The following is a 17,135-nucleotide window of genomic DNA, read 5'->3' as shown; positions in this document are numbered from 1 at the left end:
TTAAATAACTACTGGAGACAGTAATTTAGCAACGAATACAGTAATATTAATTAAAAATATTTTTTTTAAGAATAAAAAAGTTAATTAACAGTTAAATTACTGTCTCCGACAGTTAAATAACTGCTGGAGACAGTAATTTAGCAACGAATACAGTAATATTAATTAAAATATTTTTGAAGAAAAAAAAAAAAAAACAGTCAATTAACAGTTAAATTACTGTCTCTGACAGTTAAATAGCTGCCGGAGACAGTAATTTAGCAGCAAGACAGTAAAATTAATTAAAATATTTTTTTAAGAAAAAACAAAATTATAAAAAAAAAAAAAAAAAAAAAAAAAAGTCAACGCCGGAATCTGGCCGGAAAAAAAATATTTCAGAAAAAAAATTTAGTTTCTGAAAAAAAAAAGTTTTGGGGGTTAATGTGATATATTTGTTTAAATCCGGGGTCAATGTGTAATATTTAAGAAGTTAGAGCATAATTGGTGGAATTGATAAGAATTAGGGTTAAAATTGGGGTCAAAAATTGAAATTTGGGTTAAAATTGGTTTATTGATAAAATTGGGCTAAATTGGGGTGTAAATCATGAAATTGGAGTTGAATTGGGTTTCAATGAATTGGGGGTAATTTTGGTATATATAAAGGGATTTTCCTTATTTGCAAATAAGTTTGAATGGGGTGAATTTATTTGAAAGACAAAAAAGTTGGATGTCCCTCTTTTAATTAAGTGCCCTTGTCATGGGCCTATTTGCCATTACCCCTTTCATTAATATTAAATATTTTATTATGTTTTGTCTGAATTATTACTATTTATTTATATACCTGAAAATATACGTGAGTATTATCCAAAAAGAAAAAAAAGAAAAAAAGAAAGAAAAAAAAGAAATTTAAAGTATAACCAAAAGGCCAGACTCTGAGAGAGCAATAATTGTGGCATCCCCACACACAGCTGTGAAAGGCAAAAGTTGATGAACATGGAAATTGACAGTCACTGCATCTGCTTTATATCTCAAACTTCATCGAATATAAGCAACATAGCAAATAATATACATAAAATTTTAGAAAGAAAAAAAAAAAAAAAAAAAAAAGCTGTTAATTCCGATCATGGCGGATGCTATCGTTTCGGTTGTGTTGGAGCGTATTGCAACTCTGATGGAAGAGAAGATCCGAGACGAAGTAAATTTGGTGAGAGGAGTTAAGAAGGAGATTCTCAGACTTTCCGATGATCTGAACACAGTTAGAAATGTGTTGGAGGATGCGGAGAAGAAGTGGTACAAGGAAAAAAGCATCAAAGATTGGCTGACGAGGCTCGAAAACACGACGCATGAAATGGACGACGTGTTGGACGAGTGGCGCTACTCCATTCTCGAATCTCAGATCGAAGAATCGAATGCTGCTGCCGAAGTTCCTCGTAAGCAGAAGGTATTATTATGGTGGTCATGCGTTATCCCCTCGTGTTTATATTTTAAGAAAGTTGTTGTACGTCGTGAGATTGGCTTGAAAATAAAGCAAGTGAAAGCACGGCTTGATCTAATTCTGTCGGAGAAAGATCGGTATGGTTTTGCTATCACAGAACAATCATCATCGTCGTCTGATCTCCCCCATGGCGAATCTTGGCGAGTTCAATCTACTTCTTTGATCGACTTAAAGGAAGTTTGTGGACGCGAATCAGAGAGAGAAACTCTGGTGGCCAAACTTGTGGCTGAAGGTAGTAGCGAACATGAGGCATGCGGCGTTTGCGTTCTGTCTGTAGTGGGTGTGGGAGGACTTGGGAAGACAACTCTTGCTCAACTAGCTTATAACGATAGTCGAGTAAAGAATTGTTTTGAATTAAGAATCTGGATATGTGTTTCGGATCCGTTTGATGTGTTTGGCATTGCCAATGACATCATTGTGAAAGCGGGAGGGAGTAAACCACAAGATGCCAAGCAGTTAGATATGTTGTTGGATTGTGTAACAAAGTCTATCTCGAGGAAAAAAATTCTTCTTGTTCTGGATGATGTTTGGACGGAAGATGATACGTTGTGGAAAGCCTTGAAAATCGCTCTCAATTGTGGTGGTGGACTCGGTAGCAAAGTTCTGGTGACAACTAGAAACGAAAGGGTTGTAATAATGATGGGAGCCTCCGAGAATGGGATCCATCATTTAGGACATCTCTCTGATAAAGATTGTTGGTTATTATTACGTCGGATTGCCCTTTGTGGAAAGAACAAGGAGGAATGTGAAAGATTTGACAAGATAGGTAAGGCGATAGCCAATAAGTGCAGGGGGTTGCCACTTGCAGCAAAGACTTTGGCAAGTCTTTTGCGTTTCAAGAAGACAATGGAAGAGTGGGAGAGCGTGTTGAGTAGTGAAATATGGGAGTTGGAGAAGGTGGAAGTTGAGCTATTCCCCCATTTGCTTCTGAGTTACAACGAGTTGTCCCCAGCACTCAAGCGCTGCTTCTCGTATTGTGCTGTGTTTCCTAAAGATACCAGAATTGATGTGGAGACTCTAATAACAAAATGGATGGCACTAGGTTACCTTGGATCAAATGCCGGTGACAGCTGGAAAATTAGAGGGAGAGAGTACTTTGATAATTTAGCAGCGCATTCTTTGTTTCAAGACTTTAAGAAAGATGGCGACGATAAGATAGAATCGTTTATGATGCATGACATTGTACATGATTTTGCTCAATTCCTGAGGAAGAACGTGGGATCAAGAATGGAGAAAACAATTTGTCAAGCATGTAGCCCTCGGTTAGTTTCTCAAGTTAAAGTGTATCGTAGCTTATTATTTGACATGCTTGATGGTCAACATCTTTGTGATGCCCTCACGAGTGTGAGGTTGCTAAGCCTAAGGAGTTGTAGCTCGAGACGCATTCCAAGAAAAATAGAAAAGTTGATTCACTTGAGGTGGTTGGACTTGGGTCATAACGACTTTGCCTGTGACGATGGTCTGAAGTCCATTTGTCAGCTTTATAACTTGACATTCCTTTGGGTGGACCAATGTGAGCTACTAGAGATTCCTTCGGAAGTCGGAAATTTGATTCACTTGATACACCTGGACTTGGGGTACAATACACATCTGAAAGAGTTGCCAGAAAGCCTGTGCAATTTGCGTGAATTAGAAAGCTTGAATGTTGAAGGGTGCACGAATCTTGCTCGACTTCCCCAAGGAATCCATAAACTCGTAAACCTCAAACACCTCAATGTTGATGGTACTGATTCTCTGAAGCAATTTCCTCAAGGACTAGCCCATTTAACCCGTCTCGTGGCATTGGAAAAATTCCTTCCGTGTGATGGGAGCAGGTTGGGATGGTTGAAGAATTTAAACCGACTTAGCGGGAAGATGGAATTGGAGTTAGAAATAAGACGTCATGATTCAGTAGCGGCGGTGGTGGAGGATGCTCGCGAAGCGGAATTGTGGAAAAAGATGCACGTTCATGAACTGAGATTAAATTTTCATGGCGAGTCATCATCGGTTTGGATTGACGTACTAGATGCTCTGAAGCCACATCCAAATCTCCAACATCTAACAATTTACAACTACAATGCCTCGCGACTTCCGGGATGGATCGCATCGCCGCACAACCAAGTCACATCTATTTCCCTCCGTTATTGTGAATCCCTTTCGACGCTTCCGCCGCTGGGTAAACTACCGCTACTGGAGACTCTTCATATTCATGGTTTATCGGAATTGGATTTTGTTGGACGGGAATTCCTGGGAATAACAACAACAACAACAACAACAACATCTTCATCTCCGTCGGTGGGTACTATTATTGGTGGCTTTCCCAAATTGAAGAAACTGACGTTTTCGTTCTGTTCAAAGTGGAAGGAGTGGGAGGACATTACGGCTGAAGAAGAAGAAGATTCTTATAAAGATGCCGTCTCATCAATAATGCCTTGCCTGACGGAGTTTGAGATCAATTTCTGCGAGGGATTGACGGAGCTGCCGCGACGCCTAATGCGTAAGTTGTCATCATCCTTGAAGGTGTTGGTTATTAAAAGCTCCAAACTTGTAGATGCTCTTCAGCCACATCCAAACCTGCACGAGCTCACTATCGGCAACTACCAGGGACCGCAACTTCCACAATGGATCGTGTCGCCACTCAACCAACTCACTTTTATTTACCTCGACAATTGTCAACACCTTGTGCCGCTGCCGCCGCTGGATAAACTACCGCTACTCGAGACTCTTTGTATTAAATCTCATAATCAATTGGAATTTCTTGGACGTGAATTCCTCGGAATAACTACAACAACAACAACATCTTCGTCGGCGGGTACTATTATTGGAGGCTTTCCCAAGTTGAAGAAACTGACGTTTTCGTTCTGTTCAAAGTGGAAGGAGTGGGAGGATATTACGGCGGAAGAAGAAAACGAAGAAGAACATTCCGAAGTTGCCGCCTCATTATTAATAATGCCTTGTCTGACGGAGCTAGAGATCACTTTCTGCAACGGCTTGAGGAGGCTGCCACATCGACTCCTGCGAAAGGTGTCGTCGTCGTTGAAGAAGTTGGATATTTCTTGTTCGACACAACTGAAAAACGTCTACGGGAACAAGTATGGTCAACCCTGGAAATCAATAACACAACACAATCCACACCTTCGCCTCATCGATTGAAGTTGTTTATTTTTTGGGTCATTCAACTTTGCTTTCTTTTTCATTTTCTACTACGGCATTTATTTCATTTTATTTTCCATTTCTTGTTTTTTCATGTATATGAATATTACTTCTCATTTTCTCTTTCATTATGCACACTGAGATTATACAATCAATCCATATATTTTTTTGTTATTCTTATACAGTGAGATTATTTTGGTTATCTCCTGTCTTTTTTCAACCACATGTGGTGTTGTATGGGTGAACCCGGTTTGCACCCTGAAAATTTGTTTTCCCAAATTTATACAAAAGACTAGGATTAATTGAAAAAATACAAAACCAAATCAACAATTATGTTTTTTATATACAAGTAAAATAATGATATATATATATATATATATATATATATATATATATATATATATATATATATATATATATATATATATATATATATATATATATATATATATATATATATATATATATATATATGGTAAACTACAAAAAATACCCCTATGCAATCTCTAAATAGCAAAAATCCTGTGTGATAAATAAACTAGTAAAAAACCCCTATGAAATTATTTATATAGCACAATCTTCCGATTATTCATTTGAGTGTTGATTTGATATAAAAAGACACAAGTACTCTTGAGATTTTACAATTAATAAATTCTTATATTTTATAAGTGTTTAATTATTTTATTTTTGTTATATCTTAATTAGAAAAGTAGAATAGGGTCTTTTATTTCTATTTTTATTATCAGATAATATATGTATATATTTTAAATTATCCCTACATTAAAAGAAAACTTAAACATTATTATGTATTTCTTTATTTTGTATTAAAAAATCTATACTTAGTTTGATTACCAAATTTTTAATATTTTTTTAATTTAATTGTTTACTAATTTTTTAATAATATTTTAATTTATAAACAATCAAATGGAAAAGAAAATATATATACATATAATATATAGGATTAAATACAAAAACACCCCTGTACTATACACTTTGTATCATATACCCCCGTACTACACATATATACAAAAACCCCCTTATTGTTACATTTTTTTCCAAAATCTGACGAAAATACCCTGTTATACTTTCTTTCAATATATTTTTTTAACATTTTGGTCAATTTTACTTGGGAAGTTTTTGTTTTTTTTTTTCTACAAAAACATCTAATTGCTTAGATTTTTTTTAAATTTTGTGAATAAAACCTTTATTTTTGTCATTTTGAATTTCTTCATCTTTTTCTCAAATGTCTTTCGGTAGTTCAAATTCACAACAATCATAGGATTGTAAAGATGTTTGTAATCTTAGGATGTTTGAACTACCGAAAGACATTTAAGAAAAAAATTAAGAAACTCAAAATGACAAAAATAAAAGGTTTTATTCAGAAAATTAAAAAAATTTAAGCAATTAGATGTTTTGGAGAAAAAAAAAGTCTAAATACCAAAATTTACAAGTAAAATGGACTGAAAATGGTAAAAAAAAATATAATGGAAAATGGCTCAAACAATCCCTTATATACCTATGTATGTTTTAGTAGAGGTATTTTCGTCATATTTTTGAAAAAAATGTAACAGTAGGGGGGGTTTTGTATTTATGTGTAGTAGTACAGGGGATATATGATACGAAGTTCATAGTACAGGGGTGTTTTTGTATTTAACCCTAATATATATTATAAGCAATATGATAAGTAACATGCTTATCAAAGCTTGGGTATAACTCCGATATCTCGGGGCCTTGGACCGGTTGGTTGCTCGAACCACCGGCTTCAACAGTCGACGGGACAAGTAAAGCCCGCATGGTATTCGCTGAGGAAGAAGCCTCTCCAAACTGTGTAAGTGTACGTTGCCCCGGAGCCTTAAACGGCGCAGACATATTGCTCTTGGTCATGGTCTCAGTCTTGGTCGTGGTCTTTGTCTTGGTCTTGGTCATGGTTGTCTTACTCTTATCAGACAGTTCTTTCCTCTTCTTACGGTTCGAGCAGTCGAGATATACGAGGTGTAAGTGTACGTTGCCCCGGAGCCTTAAACGGCGCAGACATATTGCTCTTGGTCATGGTCTTAGTCTTGGTCGTGGTCTTTGTCTTGGTCTTGGTCATGGTTGTCTTACTCTTATCAGACAGTTCTTTCCTCTTCTTACGGTTCGAGCAGTCGAGATATACGAGGTTCACGTGGTTATTTCACTGCAAAAAGTAAAATAACACACAAATAAATAAATATGCATAATTTAAAAAACAAAAAAGAAATTGCAAAAAAATAAAAAATAGAAATAACAACAACCCATTTTCGACCTGTCGATTTTCCCTACATTTTCGACAACAACCTGTCGAAAATGAATAACTCAAAATTTCAATTTCATCCAACAGTCGACCGAAAAGTGTCGACTTCAAAAGTTTCGACAGGATTATGTCGAAAATTGTGAAAACATCGTCGTTTTTCGAAGACGAAGAATAAACCAAGAAATCTCAAATCAATGCTTAAATTGACTGAAATTATTGGTACCCATCAGCAAATAAAGATCATTCCTTGCCTAAACAATCAAGGGGTTGTCTAAAGTCCGAGAGGGGTTGTACTACTCGGACCCAAACGATTGAAAATCAACCAATAAAAATGCGACACGTATGATTTGTACGAACCCCACAAAAAAAGTACAATACCTACCTTATAAGTGAAATTACATAAAAACCCCTATAACTAAAACTTAAGTAACAATTAATAATAATTAATAAGTAGGGTCATGATAAGGGACTTAAATGCACATTGGTCCACATAAACAACAATCTTTCAAATAAACCCATCACCATGTCTTTACTCTAAAATACCCTCCATAATAATTTTTTTATCAATTGCATCCATTATAATCTAACTTCCTTAATATTACACATTGACCCCGAATTTAAACAAATATATCACATTAACCCCCATTTTAATAATTTTTTGAAAAATATTGTTTTTTAGAAAATAAATTTTTTTCTGAAATTTTTTTTCCGGCCAGATTCCGGCGTTGACCTGGCAGGCCTTGTCCGGCATTGAATTTTTTTTTCTGAAAACATTTTTTTTTTCTGAATTTTTTTTCCGGCCAGTCAACCGCAGTTGACCGCCGCTCTCCGACGTTGACTTTTTTTATTTAATTTCGTTTTTTAAAAAAAAATTCTTAGATAAAAATATTTTAATTAATATTACTATCTTGCCTACTAAATTACTGTCTCATACAGTAATATTACTATTTCAGACAATAATATTACTGTTTCGGACAGTAATATTATGAATATTATTTCCCGAACCGTAATATTACTAAAATTACTGTCCCAAACAGTGACATTATTGCTTGAGACAATAATATTACGGTCGAAGACAATAATATTACAGTCGAAGACAACAATAATGCAGGCCAAGACGATAAAATTAATTAATACAGTAATATTATTGTCTCAGACAGTTAAATTACTGTTGGAGACAGTAATTTTGAGCCAAGACAGTAATATTAATTAAAATATTTTTTTTAAGAAAAAACAATTTGTTTTTTAAAAAGTCAATTAACAGTTAAATTATTGTATCCGAAAGCTAAATTATTGTAGCCAAGACAGTAATATTAATTAAAATATTTTTTTTAGGAAAAAAAAAGTCAATTAACAGTTAAATTACTATCTCCGACAGTTAAATAACTGTGGAGACAGTAATATAGCAGTCAAGATAGTAATATTAATTAATATATTTTTTTAAGAAAAAAAAGGTTAATTAACATTAAATTACTCTCTCCGACAGTTAAATAACTGCTGAGGACAATAATTTAACAGCCAATACATTAATATTAGTTAAAATAGTTTTTTTAGAAAAAACAAAATTAAAAAAAAAAAATTCAAAGTCGGAGACCCTGCGATTGAGCTACCGGAGAAGAATTTCAGACAAAAAAAAAGTTTTGAAAAAAAAAGAGTTCTAACGCCGGAGACTGTGGGTCTCTGGCAGTCTCCGGTGGTGGCGAGTTAAAATTGGGGTCAAAATTGAAATTATGGTAAAAAAAATTGGTTAATTGGTGAAATTGGGCTAAATTAGTTAGTCGAAGTATGATCGTGGAATTTTTTTTTTATTTGGGGGGCAAAATGCAAAAATGACCAAAGTTAGGGGCAAAGTACAGTTAACCCTACTTTTAATTCTGTGGTTTAATAATGTAAGGTTATTAAAGTAATTTTACATGAAGTACGATGGAGTACGACCTTTGTACGATCTATTTTTACTGGGTTCGTACTTTAATTTATAAATTCATAGGTTCGTACGGGATCGTACAAGTTCGTACTTTAAATCAACGACTATAATTTTTTCCTAAATATTTTCTACGCACCAGATTAAATCGTTTGGGTCCGAGTAGTACAATCCCTCTCGGACCCTAGACAACCCCAACAATCAAATCCTAACTATCCATATCAAATTTATCTCAATATCTAAGAAAATGAAGAAAAAAAAAATCTAACTCTTACTTGGGAATACGACGGCGGCATGTTCGTTTTGGGTGGCAACGATCAACAATGGTCAGCGCGACGGCAGTAGGTGGCGGACGGACGATCGGAATTTTTTTGGGAGAATTTTTCTTTTAATTTGTATTAAACTAAGAAATCTTAATATATTGTGATATAAGTTGATATTTTTAAAAAATTATGGGGACAAATGTGCAAATTGGCGATTAGACTAGGTGCCAAAAGCCCAATTACCAAAATATTTATAAGGCTAATGGTTGCCCGGACAAATTAAGAATTCGTTCCCACGCGCCGCTGCACTGCACGCGAAGAAGAAGAAGATGAAGTGGAGAGGTTTTCGAAGTCCCCCAATTCTCAACTACAACAGAATCTATCACCACCACCGGCGTTTTCACTTCACCACATTCCTCCGCAAGGTACAACCTGCTCCACCACGATCCTTCCTCGGCGGTGGCGGCGCCGCCGCCGCCGGTAGCAATGGCAGCAACTCGCAGTCGCAGGGTACTACTGAACTCGATTTTTTCACGCTTGTTGTCAATTTTTACTGTAGACCGATTGCCCTAATTATCCTAGGACAAATATTCTGTAATTTCATATTTATATTTGAAGTTACTACTGTACATGAGAATTGAGATGCTGTTTAACTTATGTGGCAGGTAATTCTTTCTTAGTACCTGGGGCAACTTTGGCAACCATATTTATGCTTGGTGCTCTTCACGCTCGTCGTCTATACGATGATAATAAGGTAGTCGTAGTGCGTAATCGAATTGATTATATTTCATAGGTTTGGCACACATACAATTTGCGTGCTCCTGGACCTGATTGAAGCACATGGTGTTTGTAACATGAATTTTTAAGTTGTCGTCTAATATGTAACACATTTGATAGGCTAAGGCTCTAGGTGGTCATTAGCTATAATCATGAATTAACGACGAGGAAGGACAGTGAAAGGGGTTGTCTTAGGTTATAAAGTGTATATCACTGTGTATTTTTCAAGTGCGCGGACTCTAATTTAGTTTCATTGGCGGCAACTACCGAGTTGTTTCTTCTTCATGTGTTGCAACTTAGTTTTTCTTTCTTTTTTGAAACTAGGAATTTTGTAAATGGATCGCTCTTGGGTTTTCCTTATATGTTTTATGTAAAACTTGAACTTTTCATTGATCGTATGCTAATTTTCTAGTGATCAGAATAATATGTATAGTTTAGATGATGGGTGGTATTGCGTGTTTAAGAACCAAAAACTTTAACAAAAACACAATTGAATAACTTCCATAACTAGAAGAACATCTATCTGAAATATTGTTTCTGATGTTTTTATTACCCTGAAAAATAATGAATAAACTTGAGCTCTTGTAAGCTGTCAATGTTTGCAGTCTTTCTCGATAATAGTCCCAATCTATGATTGTTTTAGTACAATGACTCTTGAAATTTATCCTCTGTGTGTGTTGGTGGTGTTGTTTTTATTATTTTGACATTTTTATTGCTGTAATAGATTAGTATTAATTAAGCATATTCGTCGATTGAAAATTATAGTTTGCCTACATAGGTTCTTCTTCTTTTTTCTACACTGCAACAATTTAAATATCAAGCTCAGGCTTCTCTCATAGTCTTACTATTTTACTCGTTATTCTAGAAGGGAATGTATTTGCTCGTTTTAACCTCGATGTATCTTCTCAAATGTTTGACAAACAGATTGAAGAGGCCAGATCAAAAGGGGTTGAATTAGAGTTCCAACCAGATGTTAAGGTAAAACATACTTTTTGCTTACTTGTCAATGTTATTGCATGCAGTTCTGTTATTATATAATTTGTATGCCAAACTTCTCAATGCTGATAGGCAAGGTTCTTGAGATTGCTACCATTGCGCTCCATTTCACGGTTATGGGGTTCCGTGACTGGTGTGGTGAGTCCTACAATTTACAACATTTTGATGAGCTAATAATGTGTGATGAACTTGAAGGTATATATAAATTTGCTAAATATTCTTGACCAGGAACTTCCCGTTTGGCTGCGACCATACGTATATAGAGCATGGGCTCGAGCATTTCATTCCAGTAGGTTTTACATTCTTTTGAAATTATTTTTGAAGTAAAAAGTATCTTATAATCTGCTAAACAATCCATGCTGTGAAAATTTTATGAATTCTCGTTCCGTATATGTAATCAGACTTGGATGAAGCCCAACTCCCTTTGGAAGAATACGGATCTCTACGGGAGTTTTTCGTTCGCAAGTTGAAAGAAGGCTCAAGGCCTATCGATTATGACCCGTACTGTCTGGTAACTGGTAACGAGATTCTTGAATATCTTGTACCGTCCATTACTGTTGCTCGAACCTCCACACTTGATCAGTTTGTACTACTTTTTTCTTCTGTGGCTGTAGGCGAGTCCTGTCGATGGGACTGTGCTGAGGTTTGGCGAGTTAAGAGGACCTGGGGCTATGATTGAGCAAGTAAAGGGATGTACATATTCGGCTTCTTCACTACTCGGTGCAAACTCGTATCTTCCGATGATTGCTGCAGGAGATGCTAATGAAGAAATTATTGGGGAAGAGAACACCACCATGAAATCTGCAACCCAGAAGTCGTGGTGGAGAATTTCCTTGGCTTCTCCTAAAGTTAGAGATACTGAATCATCCAGGTAAAAATTTCAATATGTTTGAAGCGGCAATTAGTATCAGATTAGATACTAGTGTACCTATAACTTCTATTATTCATCGACTCATCCGCTATGTAATAATCTTACGGTGATTGTGGTAAGAAACATTGAATTGTATACCCATTAGAACAAAGTAGATATTGAACTTCTATATGAATGCTTGTAGCGTAGTTGTTGTCTATAATCTGATGCACATGGATAGTTAAAGTGTTGAGCAGCTCTGTTGACTTTAAGTAATGTCTCTCGAGATGAAAAGAAATTTTTATCAACCACTATAAGATTTCTAGAGAGTATCCGTTGAGGAGTGACTAGTTTAATAAAGTAATTTCTTCTGAAACGAAGGAAAAAGATTGAATATCCAGAATAAAGAATTGGACAATATTACTGACAGTGTAATTTTTTATCTTATGCAGCCCCTTGAAAGGACTGTTTTATTGCGTAATTTACTTGAAGCCTGGAGACTACCATCGGATACACTCTCCTGGTGATTGGAATATTCTCGTTCGTCGGCATTTTACAGGTAAGATATAATCATTATTCTTGGGGCAAATTCGCTGAATAACAAGTACTTGAACTTCCATGGGTACAGTTTAACTGCTCAGCTTGCAAGCAAAAATAATAAGCTCGAGATTCTTTACATCTTTCGGCTTTCCTGCTATTAAAATAAATTGCTTGCAGAAAGATTTTCACATTAGAAATGTCTTCTGCAATTTGTTTAGTACTGAAATGAATGTGATATGAGCAGACTGCTAGCAACTATAAATTGTTGTCGATGGAAACGAGAAAATAATTAAATGGCTGCAATTTCATTGGAAATGGTGCTCTGTTTAATCACAGCCAACTTTTGAATTGTATTTATTGTCTGATCGTTCAAATTATTGTGTTATCTGGTTTATCATGTCATGTGTAAAAGCTCCCATATATTTCTCGAGGTATTTAAATTTTGTCCATTTTCCTTGCAGGTAATCTTTTTCCAGTGAACGAGCGTGCAACAAGAACTATCAGAAGTTTGTACGTTGAAAATGAACGGGTAATCCTTATTATAAACAATTGATTTTTTCTATATACACCCTTAGTAAAAACTAAACCATTATGTTTTATTTAAGGCAGTGAGGTTCAGAAACACATTTTCACTGTTCCTCAGTTAAACACCTAAAAAAGACGTTCGCTCGACACTTTTTTTTTCTTTTCCAAGTACCCAAACATTAAATATGCAAGCTTTCTTCCCACGACGATGAAGTTGGTCAAAGACTTGACTTTTATGTACTTAAAACACAACTTCTGATTATACGATTCGTCTACAAACATTGTCCTGACAAATAATCATATGATAACCAGGTGGTGCTTGAAGGTCAGTGGCAAGAAGGCTATATGGCAATGGCAGCAGTTGGTGCAACAAATATCGGTTCCATTGAGGTTGATTATCTTATCCGGTCGTAATTCATTATTTGCTTTTTCTATTACAAAAATGGAGATTGAACTATATGGGGATCCCTCGATCCAAATTATATGAAACTACATAGCAATGACTGAAAGAGGATCTTTAATGAATACATTATGCAAATGGTACGAGCATCAAGTATCTGGCTCATTAAATTTTTTTTTGATACTCGCAGATTTTGACAATAGTTCAATTTATTGCAATCTTATTAGTGAAGTTTCATTATGTAGACCTCCAAAAGAAAACATCTATTTTTTGTTGAAATGACGAAGTTTCTACAAAAGGAAAATGGTCTCTTGAACCTCAGCGTATGACGAGTATAAATAACTATTGACAAAGTTTCGAAATTGCGAAATTGTATGGTTACTATAAAAAGAAAAAGGCTTGCATAAATTCTTATGTGATTGACTTATTGCTTGACTAACAGTGAAAATAAAGGGGTACAGTTGTCAGCTATTTGGTTTGAGTCACCCGTATATACTTAGGCCCCGTTTGGTTGCCAAGATAAGCCATGATTAACTAAATAGTTGGACTTAATTTGATGTTTGGTATCCCCAATAAATTGCCGGGTCGGCCCGCCAAAATTATATAATCATGGCTTATCTTGCCTTCTAGTGAGTGTTTTTGTTGGACGTCGTGAGCTCCAATAAAATAATTGGGTTTCATTAGATTATTTAATCTTATCTTGCCAACCAAACGGGGCCTTACTTGATTAGCTGCTGATGCATTTCTCTAGGATCCGACTCTATGTACCCTTGAATCAAAGCGTTTACTTTCGAATTATGTGACAGCTTTTTATCGAACCAACTCTGAGGACAAATAATCCGCAAAAGAAACTGCTGCATTCAGAGCCCCCCGAAGAACGGTTATATGAACCTGAAGGCAAAGGAGTGCTGCTTAAAAAGGGAGACGAGGTACTGAACAGTTTCCAATCCATTATTTTCCGACTATGAAATGTTTAATCTCCTTTTCCTGAAAGGAACTTCGTATATCTTTGCGAATGCTTTTTGTGTTTTCTTTTTAAATAACCGGCCACTTAGGTGAGCGCACGATCAGTTCAATGATTAGAATATCGTATAAATAAAACGAACAATTCAGTTTCAACTCCAATGCAAATAGAATATAAGTAGCATCTAATGGATGAACTATACATTGCCTTGGCGGTTAGTAGAGATGAGACTTGGTTATTACGTCTTCTTCTACATGTTACTAACGAACTATGAAGTATGTATCAAGACCAAATTTGACGACTTCTTGTTTTTTTGCTTCCGTTTAACCGTTGCAGGTAGCTGCTTTCAACATGGGATCAACCGTGGTGCTTGTCTTCCAAGCTCCAATTTCCCAATCTTCGGAATTTAGTTTTTGCGTAAAGAGGGGCGAAAGAATACGAATGGGAGAAGCACTGGGAAGATGGAGCGACTAATAAAGGAGGCTATACTTCATTGAGGCCTTGTTTTTCACATAATACTATTTTTTGCACACCTTAACCAATTTTTCTTACCTTTGACAAACATGTATCAAAATTATCAAAATTATCAATTGGCTTAGGTTGTTATTGGTCATAAACTTATTTATTGGCTTAACTATTTAGCTAATCCGTTTAAATGTAAAGTGGAGTTTTCAGTACACTTCTAATATCTAGTACTAGTATTCACCCGTGCGATGCACGGGGTGACATATTTTCAACTGGAAATACATGTCTAAAAAATAAATTTACGCATATATAAATTATTACGCTCATTGAATTTAAATACAAAACGCGACCAGCAATATTGAAGCATCATGTTCTTCATAGTTACATCATAAGAATAATATTAAATATTAGTATATCGTCAAAAATAAATCTTAAAGATAATAAAATTTGCACTGAGCATCCTAGGGACATGACTGAAAATAACATCGCACGGGGGAAATTATATAGAGAAGAAACACCTGCCAAAGAATAAGTTGTTAAAAAAAAGACATGTTACATGAATAATTGGTAAATATGAAAATATTATCTACATTCAAATTCGATGAAATACTTCCTTGTACACGACATTTCTAGTAACATTGGTGAGTTCACCCGAATCCAACTTGATGAATATTTTAATGCCACCTCTGCTCGTAACTCTGGACAGTGCAACATATAGTTGATCATGGCTGAAGACATGCTTAGGAAGATACAAACCAACATGCGAAAGAGTTTGACCTTGGCTTTTATTGATTGTCATTGCAAAAGAAACAATCAACGGAAACTGTCTTCTCTGAAATTTAATTGGCAGTCCGGTAGATGGTATTAAAGTCATCCGAGGAATGAACACCATGTCACCGATATTTTTTCCGGAAAGAATTTTGCAACTCAGAACGTGAATGCCAGTTCTAATAATTTGAAGTTTGGTCCCGTTACACAATCCTTTAGCTTGATCGATGTTTCTTATTAGCATAACGGGTGCACCAATCTTGAACTTCAACGCATGAGAACGAAGTCCGGAGCATCTTATTGTGTTGAGGAATTCAGTCGAATAAATTTCTGCATTATCCTCCATTGTTTGCTCGTCCCTAAACATACTATCTGAGCTCAGGTACACCTTCTCCTCTCCTAGAAGGAGAGACATTAAGTGATCGTTCACAAACTCGACGCATTCATTAGTTGGTGCAAGAATTGCTCTCCCTTGAAAATAATCTGGATCATACATGTTACTCAACAATCCGGGTAAACGAATTCCAGTAGGTCTCTGAATGGATCTTCTGAATCACCAATCAACATGTCATCGGGAATCACTATCGAAGCTTCACCATGATTTTGTTCCCCAACATCTTCACTACCAACCTTCAGTATCCAGTCTCCAAATTATTTTACCTCATCCACGTTAGATGGAGAAGAGCATGACTGCAATCTCATGTTCTTAGTCAACTTCATGACACGACAGAAATTCCACAGCGGAGAGGAGTTTATCGTAGCATGTACTATGTCCTGCCTTGATGCTTTGAGCACAACTGGTAAAATCTGCCTAAAATCTCTTCTAAGAACAACCACCTTACCACCAAAGAGTTTGTCAACCTGTAATATTGACTTCATTGTCTTGTCAAGCGCTTCAAAACAATATCTATGCATCATAGGAGCCTCGTCCCATATAATAAGCTTTGCCCTTATGAACAACTCCGCCTGTGGACTTTGTTGCGATATGCTACAGGTGGAACTCTCGTGTACATTTATGGGTAGTCTGAATCGAGAATGAGTTGTTCTTCCACCGGGGAGCAATAATGATGTTATACCACTCGATGCAACGTTAATTACAATCTCTCCCTTGGAACGAACTGCAGCCGAAAGAGTTTACCATATAAACGTCTTTCCCGTTTCACCATGGCCATATAGAAAGAACATTCCACCACGGTCACTGGATACAACATCCATGACTACATCATAAATCTTTGTTTGCACGTCTGTAATTCAAGCAAGACACCGTTGAAGTTCCCTACCCATTTCAAACCGATCGTAATCCAGTTTATCTAACACCAATATGTTTACTGTGTCATCCGCTGAGAATTCGATTGGAACTGGCATGGGCGCGTAATTTCGCAAGCTTTTACCATTGCTTTGCAATATTTTTTCTATTTCAGTGAGAGACGACAATATTAAAAAGATGAGTAATATTTAAAATCTAATTGAATAATGTGTTATACAATTTGCCATATCTGGATTATTATGAAGACTTTGTTGTTTGTAAGCAATACCCTCAGCCAAATCCAACCAACAACTTTGTCAAACATGTTCGGGCCGACTTAAGCTATTGGAAAGAAACATAACTACAAATAACCTTCTTATATAATCCCTCGGTGCCCAAGTATTCACTTCTATTATTGAATATATGTATTCTTTGTCGTTATCTAATAAACCCAACACATAACATGCATCCCTGAACGTAGGGTAGACGGTGTCAAAAACTTTTCTGATGTCCTCGTAGCACGTATATCCCCTCTGAATGTTAAG

At 35.9% G+C, this 17,135-nt stretch overlaps 3 protein-coding genes across 3 annotated transcripts; 2 read left to right on the top strand and 1 right to left on the bottom strand.

The window, feature by feature from the left end:
• The first annotated feature begins 917 nt into the window (after window positions 1-917).
• Window positions 918-4,777, top strand: LOC105948625 (putative disease resistance protein RGA1). The gene has a single exon (XM_088819276.1). It carries the CDS (start codon window positions 1,100-1,102, stop codon window positions 4,601-4,603), a length of 3,504 nt encoding a protein of 1,167 aa, XP_088675402.1. The 5' UTR covers window positions 918-1,099; the 3' UTR covers window positions 4,604-4,777.
• A 4,218-nt stretch (window positions 4,778-8,995) lies between these two features.
• On the top strand, window positions 8,996-14,806 carry PSD1 (phosphatidylserine decarboxylase 1). Its single transcript, XM_012971905.2, has 12 exons — window positions 8,996-9,569; window positions 9,725-9,813; window positions 10,761-10,814; window positions 10,905-10,970; window positions 11,061-11,121; window positions 11,234-11,343; window positions 11,447-11,703; window positions 12,135-12,241; window positions 12,684-12,751; window positions 13,060-13,137; window positions 13,954-14,076; window positions 14,448-14,806. The coding sequence occupies exons 1-12, from the start codon at window positions 9,389-9,391 to the stop codon at window positions 14,583-14,585; spliced, it is 1,332 nt and encodes a 443-aa protein (XP_012827359.2). The 5' UTR covers window positions 8,996-9,388; the 3' UTR covers window positions 14,586-14,806.
• Window positions 14,807-15,168: 362 nt separating this feature from the next.
• Window positions 15,169-16,559, bottom strand: LOC105956296 (uncharacterized). Its single transcript, XM_088827271.1, has 3 exons — window positions 16,508-16,559; window positions 16,005-16,462; window positions 15,169-15,879 (listed from the first exon to the last, which is right to left on the bottom strand). The coding sequence occupies exons 1-3, from the start codon at window positions 16,557-16,559 to the stop codon at window positions 15,169-15,171; spliced, it is 1,221 nt and encodes a 406-aa protein (XP_088683397.1).
• Window positions 16,560-17,135: the final 576 nt, after the last annotated feature.

Source organism: Erythranthe guttata, chromosome 1 (assembly GCF_056151865.1).
Source record: "Erythranthe guttata isolate IM_541 chromosome 1, IM_541, whole genome shotgun sequence".
Lineage (NCBI taxonomy): Eukaryota > Viridiplantae > Streptophyta > Magnoliopsida > Lamiales > Phrymaceae > Erythranthe > Erythranthe guttata.
The sequence above is the reverse complement of the archived record's forward strand: the minus strand, read 5'-3'. Positions and strand labels throughout refer to the sequence as shown.

Excerpts from the sequence above, each read along its gene's own strand:
- LOC105948625 (XM_088819276.1), top strand. The coding sequence starts at position 1,100 with ATGGCGGATGCTATCGTTTCGGTTGTGTTGGAGCGTATTGCAACTCTG.
- LOC105956296 (XM_088827271.1), bottom strand. The coding sequence starts at position 16,559 with ATGGATGTTGTATCCAGTGACCGTGGTGGAATGTTCTTTCTATATGGC. Across the intron at positions 16,463-16,507 it reads GTTCTTTCTATATGGCCATG|TTCGTTCCAAGGGAGAGATT; the intron begins GTGAAACGGGAA and ends TTTCGGCTGCAG. Across the intron at positions 15,880-16,004 it reads CTCCATCTAACGTGGATGAG|AGACCTACTGGAATTCGTTT; the intron begins GTAAAATAATTT and ends AGATCCATTCAG.
- PSD1 (XM_012971905.2), top strand. The coding sequence starts at position 9,389 with ATGAAGTGGAGAGGTTTTCGAAGTCCCCCAATTCTCAACTACAACAGA. Across the intron at positions 9,814-10,760 it reads GTCTATACGATGATAATAAG|ATTGAAGAGGCCAGATCAAA; the intron begins GTAGTCGTAGTG and ends TTTGACAAACAG. Across the intron at positions 11,344-11,446 it reads ATTATGACCCGTACTGTCTG|GCGAGTCCTGTCGATGGGAC; the intron begins GTAACTGGTAAC and ends CTGTGGCTGTAG.